Genomic DNA, 18,457 nt, shown 5'->3' on the forward strand with positions numbered 1-18,457 from the left:
TTGTTTTTTGGAGGAGAAACTAGGAATGGAGAAATTTACATGTAAATAAAGAAAATATCTAATAAAAAGAAAAAGAAAGAAAAGAAAATATCCTAAGTCAAAAATGCATTTTGCATCTCATCAACCAGGCATTGTTGCTTAGCAGCACAGGACAGTGAAGCAGCTGTGGCTCAGGGTCCCTGCTGAGCACTGAGAAAGAGAGTGCTGCCTCAGATCTCTATCTGCATAAGGCATCAAGATCACAAATAAGCTTGCCTCATTGTAAGGGTATCTACATATACATCACACACACACACACACACACACACACACACACACACACACACACGCACACATGCACACGCACACGCACACACATTTACAAAGCTGTCAACTGTCTAGAAATTCCTATATAAACACTGAGGTTCATAATTTCTTCTTGGTAGTTCAAAAAATCCTTTCCATGTACAAGTAAACATAGTTATAGTATTTCCCTAAAAATGGAGAAGGGAACATGGACAACTGATCAAAGTGTGTCTTTTATTAATAGTTCACCTCTGAGGCAGACATGTCAGGATGAAAATAAAGTAATACAGCATCAAAAACATATACTGCGGTGTAGAACGGGAGCAGATTCATGGACACTGCCAGGTTAAGCTGGCACAGTGAAAACATGACTGAGCCCTAGCTTTTCTGCCAAGGAGATTCATCTCCCTCCAAGCTCAAAGACGTAGGGGTTTTGATGATGGTGCAGGAACCACTCTGTGATAATGATCTTTGACATTTTCTCTAGTTTCCCTTCCCCTTTCCACTTGCTTTTCTTGGCTGGCCACGGGGTGAAAAGCTTGCTCCCATCAGCCACTGCTGTGATAGGCAGCCAGAGGCTTGAAGTAACTGAACCTCTAGCAAAACAAACCCTTTCTCTTTGTGGCAGAGACTTCACAGTCCAATCAAATTTCTATCTTTATTTGACAGCAAAGTGACAATATTGAAGAGGTTTGGAACAGCTTATCAAATATGATCCAAAGCAAGCCAACGTAAGTGCTATACTTTAATTCACTTCCTCACAAAGAATTATTGCTTCCTTTCAAAATTAATCCCATCAGTACCTTCCTCCATCCTGGAAAATTACTCTGTCACAATCCTCATTTCTCTTCCCTGTCCCTTTTGTCTCTGCTTCTCTATGGGAGTCGTCTGCTTGCTTTCTGTGCTCACTTGCCTTTGCTTTCATTCTTCTCCTTTATGAATCTGGCACCTGTCTCTCCTCTTACTTCTGTGTCATTCTGTCCCTGATGCCTGCTGTCCTTCCCACGTGTGCCTTTTGAAACCCAGAACTCCTTCTCTCATAATGCATACACTTTTTCTGTCAGTAAACAGTGTAGACTTCCTTTATCTGTGAGGACTCAACCTGCTCTGCTAAGTTTGCAGTAAAGAATTCCACCCAAGAGTCAGAAAGGTAAGATGGCACACTCACATAAAGGTTGATAAGCTGGTGTCCAAACCAGGTGATTAGGTCCAAACGTGTCAAACCAAATACTGTGCACACCAGACATCTGACATGATTCTAACTTAGCAAGAATAGTTCAGCATATTTTGGCACAGAAAAAACAAAAACAAAAAACAAAACAAAACAAAACAAAAAACCGAATCTTAGAAAGCTAGGTGTGGACAAAAGAGGTAGCAGAGAAAACCAGAAGCTTAACAGAAGAACCTGCTAGGTGACTGCTGCACACCACGCAGTGTGCCAGACTGCAGCGCTAGAGCTGGAAGCAAGCTTGACGCTTGTGCTTTAAAGAGGCTCCAGGCCGGAAGGAAACGAGGCAGTGCACGGAGGAAGAAGACCGTGTAGAAACGACATTGGGAAGCTGGCCCAATGGAGAAAATGCAGGCTCCACCCGAAACGGCCAGAAGGAAGACGGCATTTAGCTGGATTTAGCCAGAGCTTAACTGCTTTAGAAAGCACAGAAGGTCCAGAGCCCTAGTGCTCCTCCCTTTGCTGCGCATGCTAGCCTTCCGCACAGTTAGATTGTAGCATTGTGTGACTGGGTTCCAGCCAGTAGGAGGGAGCAGAGGGAGCAGAAGAGAAGCATCACTTGTGGGTCTTGTCTGTAAAAGTTCCACTGTGGATTTACTCCCTCTGGCCATTTGGAGACTCCGGTGCTTTTGTGCCATGTTGTCCCTGAGATAGCTAAACAGATGCTGGTCCCACCCTTATCTTTTCCCTTTAAGTGACTATCAGTCTTTTTAAATTTGTTACAGCAGACAGAATGATCCTGACTTAAGTATAAGGATTGAAGGATGTGAGGAAACTGCCCAAGAGAAGCAAGACTGTGTCCCTCTCCTCCTGGATGGGGGACCCTCGTCTGTCCAACTCTGTATCCTATCAATATGTTACAGTTTTAATATCATTCAGCCACCCAGTAAATACTTAATGAAAATAAAGTAAGAAAATGTCACAGAAACAATCTTACATGTGTGTGTGTATGTGTGTGTGTGTGTCTATGTGTGTGTGTCTATGTGTGTGTGTGTCTATGTGTGTGTGTGTATGTGTGTGTGTGTATGTGTGTGTGTGTATGTGTGTGTGTGTGTGTTTGTGTTATGCATATGTGTGCAGATGCACTTGCTGGTGTTTGCACATGTGGAGGCCAGCAGTTGATAGCGGGTATCTTCTTCTGTGGCTCTCCACTTTATTTTCTGAGTTCGGATCTCTCACTGAATGTGGAGCTTACGTTGTTTACCCTGGCTGGTATGCAAGACCGTGGGATCTCCTGTGTCTGTCAAAGCACCAGAGACGTAGACACGGGCCACCAAGTTCAGCTTGTACATGGGTGCTGGGATCCAACCCCAGGTCTTCCTATGCATGTGCAGCAAGCACTTTAACCAGGAAGCCGTCTCCTTACCCCACATTTCTATTTTGTCTTTTTTTTGACAGTGAGTACAAATAACTTCAGTTGTTTACATTTTGCTCATTTATTCAGCCTACCCATTTTTTCTGAATCCAAAAGTGCTCACTGCATACAAAGCACTAATAGACCTGATCATGATGTCACACTTCAGCTGTGAAATTGGCACTCAGGTGTGATTCTCCAGCCTTACGACACTAATGGTACCCATTCTGTAATGGTAACCACATTCCCTCTTCCTTGCATAAATCCTGAATGTGGAGTCATCTGAAAACACGGACATAAGCCTTCCATTTTTTCTGAAATACACTTTAGAATATACTGTATGTTGGTCTTATTTAATGTCATCAGATCAAGTTTAAATTAGTATGGCATTTAATGAATGGCTTGAAATATCAATTTTGCTATTACTAACTCATTCTTTACAAAGTCTAATGACATAATTATTATGTTTATTACACTAACATTTACATACAACAGTATCTGTTAATAGATCTAATGATAGAATCTGAGTTAGTTTTATTAATTAATTCATTAATACCTCTGAATAACCATTAAATTGGGGTGTCATGTCAATATTTAATACACAGTATATATATTGCTGAAGTATGTTATAGGAAACAATTCAATATTTAAGTTGTTTCCATTGTGTATCAAGCATTTTCAATATCTTGTAAACATACTCTGACCACAAATCCTAATTCTGATAAAATCATCTGCTAGCAGCAAGTATTCAGACAGCAATAAAAATGTAAATAATCGGAAAGATGTGAGAAAGCAGTCGTTTTTGCTGAGCCATAGGGAAGGTGAAATGGGGGTGCAACTGAAAAGACCTGTGCAACTGAAACTGGAATAGAAGTTCGCCCCAGGAAATAGGAGGCACACCATGCACATCCAAGAAGAGAACAAAATGGCTTTCAGAAGCAGATATCTTGGATGCTAAGTAGAGGCACTTAGATCTCAGCTCCTCCTTGAATGAAGATGGATAGGTAGATAGATAGATAGATAGATAGATAGATAATAGATGATAGGTAATAGATGATAGATGATAGATAGATTGATAGATGATAGATAAATAGATGACAGATTGATGATATATTGATAGATTACAGATAGATAGATAGATAAACAGATAGATGATAGATTGGTAGATAAGTGATAGATAATAATGATAGATAAATGATAGATTGAGAGGTGATAGATAAACATATAGATAGATGATAGATAGATGATAAATGATAGATAGTAGATTGATAGGTGATAGATAATAGATAATAATATGATAGGTAGATAGAGAGATAGATAGTAGATGGTAGATAGATGGCAGATAGTAGATGATGAATAGATAGATAGATAGATAGATAGATAGATAGATAGATAGATGACAGATACATAGATAGATAGATAGATAGATAGATGAATGACAGATAGAAAGATAATAGATAATCAGAGAAACAGGATGTATTCAACAGTGCTGTCACCCCTGTAGTGTATAAGAATGAAAGACAGCCCCCAAAATCTGCCAGAATGAATAATGCTGTAAAGCCTATCTATTGGGAATGTTCATACTCTACACTGGCTTAAATTCTATTACATATAAGTAACCTGAAATCTCATAGTAGCCTGGAGTTCATGTCATCATCCCAGAAGACACTCAGGGCATGTACGGAGAGTAAACTTGAAAAGTGAACTGCTGTCTAAATTTAGACTGCTTTCTGTATGGGTCAGAAGCCCCTGCGCTGTACAACCTGAGAGCCACTGCTCCACTCCAGCACACATCTTCCTCAGAGATCCAAATGGGCTTCAGAGTGTCAAATACGATTGTTCTGTGCTCTTGTACCCAAGTGGTGTCAAGTGGGAAAGAATGGAGGCCACCACTCTCAAGAAACAGATCAGGGTACCTGTGCTCTGAGACAGGACCACTTGGGAAGAAAGACTCTCAGCTGAGGAGCTGCCTTCAACAGATTGGACTGTGGGCATGTTGGTGGGCCATTATCTAGATTGTTAACTGGTGTATGAGGGCCCAGCCCACTGTTGGCTGTGCTATCCCTGGCCAGGTCGTCTAAGAAAAGTAGCTTATCAAGCCATGGGGAGCAAACCAGTCAGCAGAGCAGTGTTCCTTCATGCTCTCTGCTTTGGTTCCTGCCTCTAAGTTCCTGTTTTAAATTCCTGCCTAGGCTTGCCATGATGCTGGACTATAAACTCTAAGCCAAATAAAGCCTTCTTCTCCAAGTTCTTTTTGATCAATGATTTATGACAGTAACAGAATCAAACTAACCTGGTAAGGAAACAGTCTGATATTGGCATGAACACAGACACATAGACCAGTGGGACAGAAATGTGACACACAAGCAACTTGCTCTTGACAAGGACATCAAAAGCAAAGAATGGGAAAAGGACAGGCTGTGCAACAGATGGAATACAGGATTCAAACTGGATCCTCAGCTCTCATCGTGTGCAATGGTAAATAAACTCAAATGCATCAAACAGAATGAGTAGAGCATTCAAACTCACTCCTGAGCTTTCATCGCATGCAGTGGTAAACTCAAGTACACCAAAAGCCTAAATATAAGACCAGAAACTGCAATTACTGGGAAAAAATGTCAATACTTGGATAACAGCAACTGTTTTCTAAATCAGATCTCCAAAGCAAAGAAAAGACAACACATGACAAGGGGAATGACATCAAAGAACAAAGATCCACACAGCAAAGGAAACGACTGATAGTGTCAGAGGGCAACCTACAGACTGGAAAGCCCATCCAACACCACTCACAGGCAGGGGCAAAGGGGCAGCATCCAGAACACACAAAGAACCAAAAAGAACCCACTTCAAAATGAAGAAGATCCAAGTAGACACATCTCAAATAAATAAATGCAAATAGACAATAAACAAATGAAAAGACTTAATAATATTAGTTCCTAGGGAGTGCAAATAAAATGAATACTATTATTAAATTCCATCTCACTCTAGTTATAGCAACTATTACCAAATTAATTCAGGGGCAGGCTAAGGAGGTAGCTTCATCCATAAATGTCTGTAATGTAAGTGTGTGAGAAGCTGGCTCCAATGACCAGTGTCTACATTAAAAACAAACAAGAACAAAGAAACACTGGGAGAGCAGAGGCTCACGGAGCCTGGGAGTTCACATGCCAGCTAGTCTAAGCTAGACAGTGATCCCCAAGTCCCAGGGGGAGATCCTGGAGTAGAGTTTGAATCCTGAAAACCTACCACAAAAATACAAGTGTATAATCTCAGAACCCATAGAAAGAGTTGCAAGGTGCAGATAAGAGAATGCTGGAAACTGCTCGGACACATATCCTGGTATACATCGTGGAAAAAACAAAACAAAAAACAAAAAACAAAAACAAACACAGACTGCCTCAACCAAGATGCAAAGTGAAAACTGATACCCAAGATTATCCTCTGACCTCCACAGGGCCACAATGGCATGCATGCTCGAATTAGTGTACAAGAAGATTCACATGTGAGGGGTGGGGGCTAAGAATCAAACAAAATAGATGGATTCTAGGAAATAAAACCTGAGCTTGGCCTCTGCCCTCCACACTCACATGCATACATACATGCACAAGTTCACACACAAACATAAAGATACACACACATAACCAATAATAACACATGAATAAAGTCAATATAAAACTAAGCAATGTCCATAAGGATGTGGGAAAGGGGAACCATTCCTAATGGTAAGAATCAAAATTAGTAAGTCACGGAAATTACCAATGAACCAAAGTTAGAAGCGACACCTGATCCAACCATACCACTTCTAGTCATGTACCTGCAGATGCATGTTAACTGGGGCATTATTTCTCAATAGATAAACTGAGGAATATAACTACATGCTCCTCAAGAGAGCCATGGAGAAAGAAAATGTGATGTACACACACACACACACACACACACACGATGAAGTAGTAGTCAGTGGTAAAGAATAACATATCAGGGTTTACAGTGAAGTAGACACTAGAAAATACAGTATGTTCAGTATGTTAAGGGAAGTAATCTAAACATACACACACACACACACACACATACACATGTACTCACGTGTGCACAACTTGTATTTCCTATTCTCTCATGCATAGAAACAAGCATTAATCTGAAAGTAGAATCTTTGCAACCTAAGGCTGAGAAGTATGTGGAGGATAAAGCACAAAAGAGGGATGGATGGATGGATGGATGGATGGATGGATGGATGGATGGACAGATGGATGGATGGATGGGTATAACTGATGCGTGCTGTTATGCATGCCTGGAGATATACGAAATCCCATGAAACATATGCTCATTTGTGTTAATATTTAAAAGTACCATAAGTTCTTCATTGGCTAGTATATTTGGGGAAAATTATTAGTATGTCATTCTGAATGCAGTGTGGAAGCAAGGGCTGGGTATCAGTCAATCATCCAGACCATTGGGGATGGTACTCCATATGGACACCACAAATCTCCACCACAGATCAGTAACAAACCCCTATGAGTTGACGAAGTCTACATGGTGTGACTAAGCTATGAGTGATTCCTAAGTAAGACATTCACAGTGAACGGCAAGTTTGAGTAGATCATAAATTCATATATGAAGACCATGTGCATGAAAATAAGTGTAGGACTCAGAAGGAACAAAGCCAGCATGACAAACATTTGAGGTCAGGCATAAACAGAAGTGAAATGCCCAAGGAAAAAGGACATTTTACAAATGTAACACTTTAAGGGCAATGGAAAATGGCTATCAAGAGAGACACTTGATGCTTGATCATAGAGATGGTAGGAAATCAGCAGGCAGTGAGCTTCAACCCCAGCTAACACTGACAATCATTCAGCAGTCAACAGCATTCATGGCACTTGTCTTCAGCTGTTCATGCCTCCCATCTGGCCCTGTTCTTAACATCTGCCTCCAAACCTCTTTCAGATTCAGAAAAATAACTGATACTAGTACTTGTTTTTCTAGCCTCTTCCTGTGTTTGGAAGGTGGCACATTCTCCAGGAGCCCTAGTGTTCTCTAGCAGGTGACACCCTCCCTTAGACGGGAACCTCAGTGAGCAAGACAGTCACTGTGTCTGCATCTTAGTCCAGCTCCACCTCCGGTCCACACTCTGCTTCCTGATTACGACCAGCCATCTCACCCCCCTGCCATCTTGCCACAATAAACTGTTCCTTCTTGAAGTTGTGTTTAGTACAACCACAAGTAACTAATACACTCCTGATCCAAGTCTTTGCAACTACCCAGTTCTCAGCTTCTCCACTGTGAGACAGTGACTGCCTCCCACTGCACAAACCACACTCACTCTACCAGGTCTTCCCTCTAGAGAGCCCCGAATAACACAGGTAGCATCCACGTCCAAACTGAACTGCATTCATGCTGAAATGGGGAGCGAAAGGGAAGCCAGTGGACTAGCTGCCTGTGGAGGGGCCACCTCCACCATCTCCAGTCTCATTCTGCCATAGCCATTGTGATTGCAGCCATTAGTGAAGTGTGACAGAAAAACTGGGAAGAGGTTAAATTCACCTCTCCTAGCAAGAGCCTTGATTAGGAAAAACAAGTGACAGAAAGGTTCTTTTAGGGTCAAACAGAATCTAAAGGATTTATTTTTAGATGAAACTTTTTAGAGGAGTCTTCTATAGGTAGGAAGAAGGAAGCTACAGTTGATTCTATATAGAGATGGGAGGGGAGGAAATCATAGACACAGGTGGCCAGCCACGCCGGGACACTCGGAGGACACACTGAGCACAGAAGGCAAGAAGATGCCAGGCAGTGGGTGGCGCACGCCTTTAATCCCAACACTTGGGAGGCAGAGGCAGGCAGGTTTCTGAGTTCAAGGCCAGCCTGGTCTACAGAATGAGTTCCAGAACAGCCAGGGCTATACAGAGAAACCCTGTCTAGGGGAGGGGAGAGGAAACAGAAGGCCACAGACGAGAGTGAAGAAGGAAAACTGTAGAGAGTACTTGCCTCAGGGCATATGCTTTCTTTTAAAAGAAGTGGCTAAGGCCTTCTGTACATAATGGAGTGAGAAAATGGGATTAGGAGCTCACAGGAAACATGTAATAGGGTTGTAACAGTCGCCATGGGAAATGGGATAGGAAGCAGAGGAGACATGTAAGTAAAAGGGTTGCTAAGCAAGAATGGGAGCCCAGCTGAGGATAAAGCTCATAAACCTACAATGGAGAAAATCAGCATGGTTATATGATGCTCAGCTGGCTCAGTCTTCCAGCAGGAGAGGGCAAGCAGCCAACTGTGCTGATCTGGGTGAGAGTTTGGAGAACAGAGCTACAGATGAAACAAGGAAGAGTAGGAAACAACATTCATGGTGCATGTCATCAATCCTCATGGTGTCAAGGTAAACAACAGCAGGTGAGCGATGGTCTCAGACTAAAGGAAGGCCCTGGCAGACACCGTCCTTGAAGAGACACACTGAGGGGGACAGGGGGAAGGAGCTTCCTGGAAGAGAGGGGATCATTTCACCTTGATAACAATCTGACTTGTAATTTCCCCCTCTTCCTTTGCATCTTCTTGGGACTGTCAAACCACTGTGGCAGAGAATTGTTCAGCATACTAATCTATTACCTATTGAATCTCTTACCCTACCCTTGTTGTCCATTTTACAGTTTTGCTAGGCAAGTTTTCTTTCCTTTGAAATCTGAAGTTCATCTGTTTTTAGCCACACTTACCTCAGATCCACTGTCTAGAGTGAATCCAAAGAAAGGGTTTTTATTTTGGTTTGCTTTGCTTTTTTACATTTTTATAGATATACTTGGGGTTTGAGCCACCTTGATTGAGAGTGATCTGTATAAATGGGCATTATTAAATTTTTTGTCTAAGACATTTTAATAACAATGATGAAACTATAGCTAAATAAGAGCACAGTTCTGAGAATCAGAAACTAGAAGAAGCCTGTGCCCAGCGATGTAGGCAAAAGCCTTGGCTGATGGTGACTGGAACTCTACCATGGTAGACAGGAGCTTAACATGCAACGATTCAAGGATGAATTCATAACTTGTGACAGGAAATGGAAAACTCTTGACAGGGTCAAATATTTTAAATAAATTTAAATCCCACTGTAGGTGAGGGTGTGATTGTGAGATGAGTGCAGAGAACAGACAAAGAGAATGCTAGAGCTGTCAGAGCGACTTCCAACCTGAAAGATGTCTCAGCTTCTGCAGTCAAACCCTAGATGAGCAAGGCCAGCTCCATAAACAGTGTCATCTGAAACAGGCTAGAGGCATGCCTCTGCATGCGGACGGGGGCTAGCGCCTTCCCTCTGAGCCTCATAAAGACCCTTCCAGCTCTGCTGCCTTTAGCTGCATTGCCTATAATTCTACAATGTCTCCTTTTTAAAACACATGTGCCTTGTCTCCAGGTGGAAAGGGCAGGTCTTCTGGAGCAGTAAACAAGATTCTCACGCTCTGAGCAAGGACAACTGCCATTGGTTACTTAGCTAAATCCAATCACACTGATGAAGCTGTGTCCTTCCCATGAGGAACTTTGGTTTTTCTAAGATAAACTGGAGTGTGTGGATGTTAGCATGGACCTATTGTATGTATATATATATATGTTCCAAATTACATGCAGTGGATGCATATCAATCATAAGAATTCCTCAGGATTTATGCATCAGATAAAGGAACATGGTAACCACACAGTGATTTGATATTTAGAGATGAGGGTATTTCTTTCATTGATTCTAGAAGACAGGGAGGGGCTTATGAAGCAAGAAGCCATGTCAGTTAACCACTCTGTCTCAGGGACTGAAACAGAAATTATAAACAAATACAAAATTGTTAACTAATTATTTCTTCTGACTAATTATTTCTTCATTGGTATTTAGCCCCAATAAATGATTTCAAAGGAACTCAAATATCTGTAAGTGAATAGTTATTTATAATAATATGAATGACCATTCTTCACTTCTGCCAAAAAAAGTATGTTTAAACTACAAATTCTTGTTAATTTTTAACCCTAGGAATATAAACTAATTAAAATTAACTGAAGAATAAGGGAATTTGGAATAATTGTCTATTATACACCTTAAACCCAAATATAAATTTTATGCACCATACTACCAATTCCATAAATATCACCTATCATTTTGACATACATTTACACATATCAACTCACATACTATAGTCAGCACAAAACTATAGATATTATATATTTTTTATATGTTTGTATTTTATATGTATGTATATTTTAAGCACTCTTTCATGAAACTTCTACATTTTATTTCTCATTGTACTATGTTTTTCTCTGTGAAAGTCAGAATTGCTATTTACAAGTTTTACTCATTAATCAAGAAAATTATAAGTTGATATTTGTAGTCAGACTTAGACAAAGGGGACAAGAAAAATGGCAAAGACAGAGGAAGAATAAGACCTCTTAGGTCCCACTGCATGAAACCTCTCATAGGTCTGGAGGCAATATCTGAAGCTCAATGCACCTGATTTCAAGAAGATTGCAGCTGAGGTCTGGTTGCAAAATGAGTGGAAAATTGTGGGTGCAGACTGTACTGCTGTTCCACATGCAAAAGTAATCACTTCCCAGGTCAAGGGCTAAATATAAATGTGTGATTAAAGCTGAGTCACTTAGGGTAATGGCTCTTTAGAAGCAGGGAGAAATGGGCCAAAGGACTGTGAGCAATGCTTCCTGAAACACAATAAAATCACTTGGGGACCACAGAACAAGTCTCCCTCCTGTTATACAGGAAGGCTGAGGCTTTGGGGGGAAACTGGATAGTCTGACCCATCTCTTGCCTGTCAACCCCATCACCATAAATGCTCCCTTAAATCAAATTCTGACCTTAAAGATGATTGTCTTGGTTTGTGTACATTTGTAAATAATGCAGTAATCTAACTTGTTTGCTGGGTTTTGTTTGTTTTGTTTTGTTTTGTTTTGAGGCAAGGTCTCATTATGTAGCTCTGGTTGTCCCAGAACTTGATCTGTAGACTAGGCTGGCCTTGAACCTGCCTCTCTGTCTCTGCCTCCCAAATGCTGGGATTAAAGGCAGGCATGTGGCACCATGCCCAGCTGTGCCAGTGTTTGTGACTTGTGTATTGTAAATAAGAATGGTCAATAAAAGCTCAAGTTCAAAGATAGGGAAAAGCAGTTCAGGCAAGTTCTTACCAGACTGACCTGTGGAATGCCAGTAAAGCCATTTTGTTAATGCTGCATCTAGAATCTGAGGATTTTCTTGTTTTTCAGTTTTCGTGTGTGTGTGTGTGTGTGTGTGTGTGTGTGTGTCTGTGTCTGTGTCTGTGTCTGTGTGTGTGTACATACTTTCCTCAGTTCTTCTTAAAGTCATGACAACTTTATATTTATTGGGTAATCGTGTAACCTGCTCAAAACACTACTGCCACCCTCTCCTAAAGACTGGGCAACGCTGACATGATTTGCTCATTGCCTCCTGAATGCTGTTCTTAAAGCTCCTCACAGATTCCTCAATGGTTTCCCACTGTGAGGAGACTGAGAGCTCCCAGCTCCATGGAAAGCCCCCAGCTCAAACACTGAAGCACACTGATCTTAGCATTGTTTGCTTTGATGAATAATCATTTTTGTCCTTCAGAAGTAAGAGGTACCAATGTATTCCAAAAGATTTCCTAGTAGCCTCATGTAATAACTCTCAATAGTGATAATTTTTTTGTTCTATGGTCAGCAGTAAAGTTTGAAAGCCATAGTAGTGGTTGATTCTTTTGAAGATACTTTAGCGTTGCTTTTGACTTCTGGTATTATATCAATAATAAGGCAGCTGAAGAAGCAAAGTGTAAAAATAAGGAGCAAGTACCAGACAACTGGAAGAGGAAAGAGGAGATTCCATTTCAAGAAAATCCAGGGGGAGGGGGCTTGATGGCAGTGCCTGTGTACCTACATGTACAGTCAGAAAGCAGAATTCCTATAGGACAAGCACATATGTGCATACACCGCTTTATGGTGGCACAGTCAAAAATTTATGACATCTCTTTTCAAACTGGTTCCTCTGTGTTTTTATTCCTGTTCTAAAGTAGAGTTAGTATACATAAATGAACAGTCTTTAAGCTTACCTCTTTCCCAGAGACCACAGTCATATCCAGACCCCAGTTCTAACTAGTCTCTCTATTCAGGACTATATAGAATATTTAAGACAATATATGCATGTGACTGTTATAGTGAACATGGGGATAGTCTGTGGACTCCACAGACAGGTCTGACTATAGACATGTGTTGGGTGTGAAGGGCTCATTGTCCACAAAAGGAAATAGGGGAGAAATTAAGTGAAGAAACATTGGTAGGGAAAGCAAACCAACTGAAGACTAGATCTGGCATACACAGTGATGACAGACAAATGGTACAATTAAACAAAGATAACCTTAGCACTTAGGTTGAAAAGGCATAAGGAAGAGAAGCCCATATCTGTCCACAAGGAGTTACACATATAGCAGAGCAAAGCCTGGCATACTCCCCTGTCAGGCCTGCAGTTTGTCCTTCGCTGCAATGAAGTTGTCCTCCCCTTCCTCCCCAGCCTGAGGCAAAGGCCACGAACCTCAGGAAATGCCAAGGCTACCATTTTGAAATACAGGTTGTGTTTTTGTTTGTTTAGTTTTGAGTTTTGTTGTTGTTGTTGTTGTTTTGTTTTGTTTTCTGATAAATTTGTTTTTAAAATGAGTTTAAAGTCTTACTCATGGATAATTTTGAGGCAGGAGAGTATGGTAGAACATGAAAGTTCAGGGGGACCTGGAGTGAAGACTGAGAGAAGACAGTAGTCTAAGATTGACTGGAAACGCCTGGATGGGGCCACTGTCACTTACAAAGATACACTCCAGAGTTCATGAAGATGATCTGAGGTTCATTCAAAACTCACATCCCTGGTTGGATACTTAGTACACTGTTGAGATATGCAATGCACTGAGTTGTATGCAGCACTTGCCGTATTACAGAAGAGTATTGGGAGGAACTGAGCCCCAGGGGGCCTCACGAGACAAATGACTCACAGAGCCTGCACTAATGATACGCACCTTATACACCTGAGCTGTTCAGGAAATTCTTTGTTCTGGCCTTCTCCCTTCTCCCGACACTGAAAGAGAATCCTTCTCTATAAATTTGTCTGAACTGCTGCTGCATCATGGTTTTTCTGTCCAACTCCTTGTTCTAGGACATGAGTAACCAGAACCCCCTTCAAGGGCTCCAACAAAACTCAATGTCCCCAGTACAAGCTCCATTCTTGGCATCTATTATCACTAACTCTACTTACGACCAGGGATGATTTACATGCCATAGAAAGGAGGAAGGAGAGCATCCAATATCCTATGAACCACATTGTAACCTAACCATCTTAGAACAGGATTATTAGGTCTTCCAATGAACTAAACCAGACTTTAATAGCCACAGAGAGAGTTCACTCATCTCTCTTAAGTGTGTTGGGGATCTAACATTTCCTATCTTCAGATACAATTGTTCTTGCTGTGAAATATACAAATAAACGTTTCTAAATATAGCAGCAACAGTAAAAACACCCTCATCCTCCCAGTCTATTTCTTCCCTTGTGTTGTAATTTTTGATTTCTGGTGATTGGAGGCTGTATATTGTTAACAAGCAGGTAAACAAACAATGCTTATAAATTTATATTTTCAATGTATGCATTTCACCTGATATTTATCTGTTTGGAGCTTGTAAACAAATATAGCATACTCCCTTTAAAAGTAAATCAAATCGATTCTACTTACCAAACTATTCCCTGAGCCCCAGAGCCAATCGGCTTCAGGTTCTGGTAGCGCTTAAGAACTGTGAAAGTTGAGTCTCCCACTTCCACACTGTAGAACTGGTTGTCTACCTTGCTTTTGCTCATGTTGTAATGTTTGGCAATAGATGACACATCCACGTGTTTATCGAATCCCTGTCAAGAAGAATGAGACAAGAGGAGCAGTTCAATGTTAATGGACACAAAGAAGTCTTTTCTTTTGATGGTTACAAATATCTGGCCATCTATCATCTAGTCCAAGTAGCTCACACAGAAAAAAAAAATCTGTATTGAGCCTGGCCAGTTTATTTGAAGGACATGAACCTTAAAATGCAAACAATGTCTTCTTCATATTAATATGTTTAAGGCCTGGAAAAATAGACCCTATGATATAGTCTCAACAACCAAACTTCCAAAGCCTGTTTCAAACAGAAAGAGAAGTGGTCCCATGATCACCTCATCCCTTTTAGGTAAACAAATACTTAGGCCTCTTCTGGATGATTTCATTTAGGTTTTAAAAACTCATGCTTTCGGTGTATTATTTAGTTTCATCCAATAGTTCTCATTAGACATGACATCTACACATTGGGGACATTCAGTTAGGAGAATCCTGACATGTTATATGGAGCAAAAATGAGGAGAGATATAAATCATATAGCTCTATAGTTCTTGCTGTCTGAAAGCTTTGTGGTAGCCCTGCATGAGTTGGGTATTCCCACATGGCAGACAATTTTCCGTATACATCATGAGCTTTGAATGTCTAGATGAAACTTTAATCAGTGGAAACTTCACCTAGAATGCTTTGAGCCTAGAATTTAAATCGAAATTTTCATATAATTTAATACACTAACTTTTCTGAATATCAGTTCTCACATAATTTGACTGATTTAAAGTCTCTTAGGCTCTAAACCTCTGAGTTGGCCATAAAACCATTTCCCTTGGAAATTTTTGCCATTCCTTGTCTAGATAAAAAGTTGATATGGAAATACCTCTTAATCTCTTCCTGAATGGAATGCAATCCAGTCAGGATGGTGATGTAAGGAAAACTGAGTGGGAATGATTCGAACTGAGCCAGAAAAATCTGCAGGTCTACTGGAAGAGTCTGGAGGCCCCAGACAGGCGAGGCAGGCATAGAGCAGAATAGACACAGCAGGCTGTCCTGTGCCTGGGAGCAGGCATAGTGGCAGCATTCGGTACAAATTTGGGGGGCCACAATTATAGGTGTAACTATGGGCTAGAGATCTGCATTATTTTAGAGAGTCATCAGGAAATGCAAGTAACTTGCAAATGTAACAAAACTGGAAAGTAGTCTGTGCAGCACAGCAGAGGACATCAAGCAAGGCCGTTCAAGAGCAGAGTGCTGCACGCCTAACCAGAGGAACAGGGGTTTAGAGTTTACAGTGGCTGTGGAAAACTAACCCAGTGCTATGCACAGCTCTCCAAACCACTGTCATTTCTATTATACATTCAGGTTATAAGTGCCCAAGAAACTCTGGCTTTCTTTGAAAAAAAAAAAAAAGATTAAATAAAGCCAAATGAAAGTACAACATTCAATACTTTTCGTCTGCAAGATTAACATGGGATGACTGATACCTGCCTAATGTGACAGTTGTTATGCTCTGACCCTCTGTTGCACCCCTTAATATTTGGAATATCATAAAATCCATAGCACAAGTTAGCTTCATCAACTCTAGATGTCCAGTAGTGGTCATGAAATATTGCATGTGTGTACTAATCATAATAATCATGTATGTATGCCAATCATACATATGCACTAATCATATGTGCATACTAATTACACATATGTACTAACCACAAGAGGGTAGTAATCACAATGTATGTACTAATCACATGTATTTAATAATCACATATGTATACTAATCACACATACATGCTGTCACAAGTATGTCCTAATCACATGTATGCAATAACACATGTGTATACCAATCATTCACGCATACTAATCGCAGCGTTGGGCAGTACTTGGCCTTGGTTTGGGCCTTAAAGACAAACCCAAGCCTGGCTCTTTGAGAAAGGTCATTCGTCTCGAGAATGACTCAACGCGGCCTAGATGAAATCGCCTCTACGTAGCTACCACTGACGTCTAAAATTTTTATAGGCCCCGTGAAGTCACCTTGAGCACAAATCTTAATGTCACACTCTGGAAAGCCAAAGGAAAAACTAATGGCAACCACGACAAAAACCACAGTGAGTAGCAAGTTTTGATTAATTAACAAGCCTAGCAAGACAAGTTAGAAAAAAGATACTGTTTTGCTAATGCTTAACTTCAGGGAGAATAGATCCCGTGGTTCTTAGCCTGGCATCAAACAACAGTTAGCAAATAAAAAAAAATTTTCACCAGGGACATAGAATTATGTTTCATATTTCTTCCTTGATACAAACTCTCACAGGGGCCAGGGGATCCAGGTAGAGTGATATTATTGATTTCCAACTGCAGGTACTGAGGTGGAAGTTTCTGGTTGTGTCATGTGGCGCAGACTCACGTGGTATGTTGTTGAGGCAAGGGCCATGAAAAGATACATGATGTTTGGAAAATATATAAATGGGAATCAACAGACAGTAGCATCTCACTTGCACAGCTAGCCTTGCAACACTTCATTGGCCTTGTGTCTTCAGTGATCTTCATGGAGAGGCACAGCGGGGGACTTCTCCTGGCATCCCTACTGGTTCTGGACACCCTACTGACTCAGGCTAACACTCTTAATTCTACAGACACCTGACTGTTTCTGCTGGACCTTGCCACCACTGCTGGTTCATGTTTGCTATCCTGACACTACTCAACTGCACTGCTGGTATACTGACAAATGGAGACTGGAATCATCCCAAAAACTACTTCTAAATAGGGCCACATTCCTGGGTCCTATTTACCATCTTTTCTCCCCTACCTTTGAATGGTAGGCTAGAAGGGAAGTTCAAAGCATTTGAAAACCCTTATTAAAGTAGGTTTTGAAATATCTAAGTCTACAGGTATGTTCTTCATTATATTAAATTCATTTAAAATTTATATTCAAACAAATGAAGGGAGTTCCCAGAGCCATGAATCAACTGACTCTTACTTTCAGAATTAGTAATTCATGGGCATATGAATTAAAATCACCCAATTTGAGATAATTTTTTGCAAACTGGATTAGCTTAACTAAAAATAATAATTTAGAATAGCAAGAAAACAAGTCAGAAAACTGTCTAAGAATGAGTTGCAGGATGAAACCTTAGGAAGTCCAGAGAAATTGCACTAACACCTCTGATGCTACAAACTCACTACATACTCTCTTCCTGGAGTATGTTTAATAAACAATTTCCGAATTGAATACAATCTTGTGTCATCAGTAGTAATCAGAGATTTCCAAGGCTACCATAAAATGTAATGTGGGCTTGGTGTTCTTCACTGTAACACATTTATTGAACACATATAATATGTTAGGTACTATTTAAAACACTGTTGATATCAAATCAACTGACTCAGTAGAAAATGCCATGTGGAATCACATTCAGTGGATTAGCCAATGTATAGACAATTCTCCTGATGTTGTCATTTGGACTTACAAGTTATGGTTCCTCTTTTGACATGGATGGAATCAGCAATTTATTTTACAAGTTATACTGACAGATGGAGCTCTTCTCCTATGCTGTTGCCAGGTTGTCACAGAAGAACAACAGAAACCAATAATCATGCCATTTCTTGGGACCAAGAGGCATGCACTCATTCCATTTTAAATCTGAGTCAAAATCAGTTATCTATTAGTTTTAAAAGGGAAATATTTTATCTGACAATATCTTAGGGTTTTGTTTAGTTGTGGGCACATTTTGCTATTGTTTCTTTTTTTTTTTTTTTT

At 40.5% G+C, this 18,457-nt stretch overlaps 1 protein-coding gene across 6 annotated transcripts in view; it reads right to left on the bottom strand.

The window, feature by feature from the left end:
- Mapk10 (mitogen-activated protein kinase 10) overlaps positions 1 to 18,457 on the bottom strand; it is a 294,149-nt gene that overhangs the window by 107,779 nt on the left and 167,913 nt on the right. For all 6 annotated transcript variants that reach the window (XM_031337017.1, XM_031337021.1, XM_031337020.1 and 3 more), the window contains one exon: positions 14,590 to 14,759. In XM_031337017.1, the coding sequence (XP_031192877.1) occupies positions 14,590 to 14,759 (170 nt within the window). The remainder of the gene's footprint in view (positions 1 to 14,589; positions 14,760 to 18,457) is intronic.

Source organism: Mastomys coucha, unplaced genomic scaffold, assembly GCF_008632895.1.
Source record: "Mastomys coucha isolate ucsf_1 unplaced genomic scaffold, UCSF_Mcou_1 pScaffold22, whole genome shotgun sequence".
Classification (NCBI taxonomy): Eukaryota; Metazoa; Chordata; class Mammalia; order Rodentia; family Muridae; genus Mastomys; species Mastomys coucha.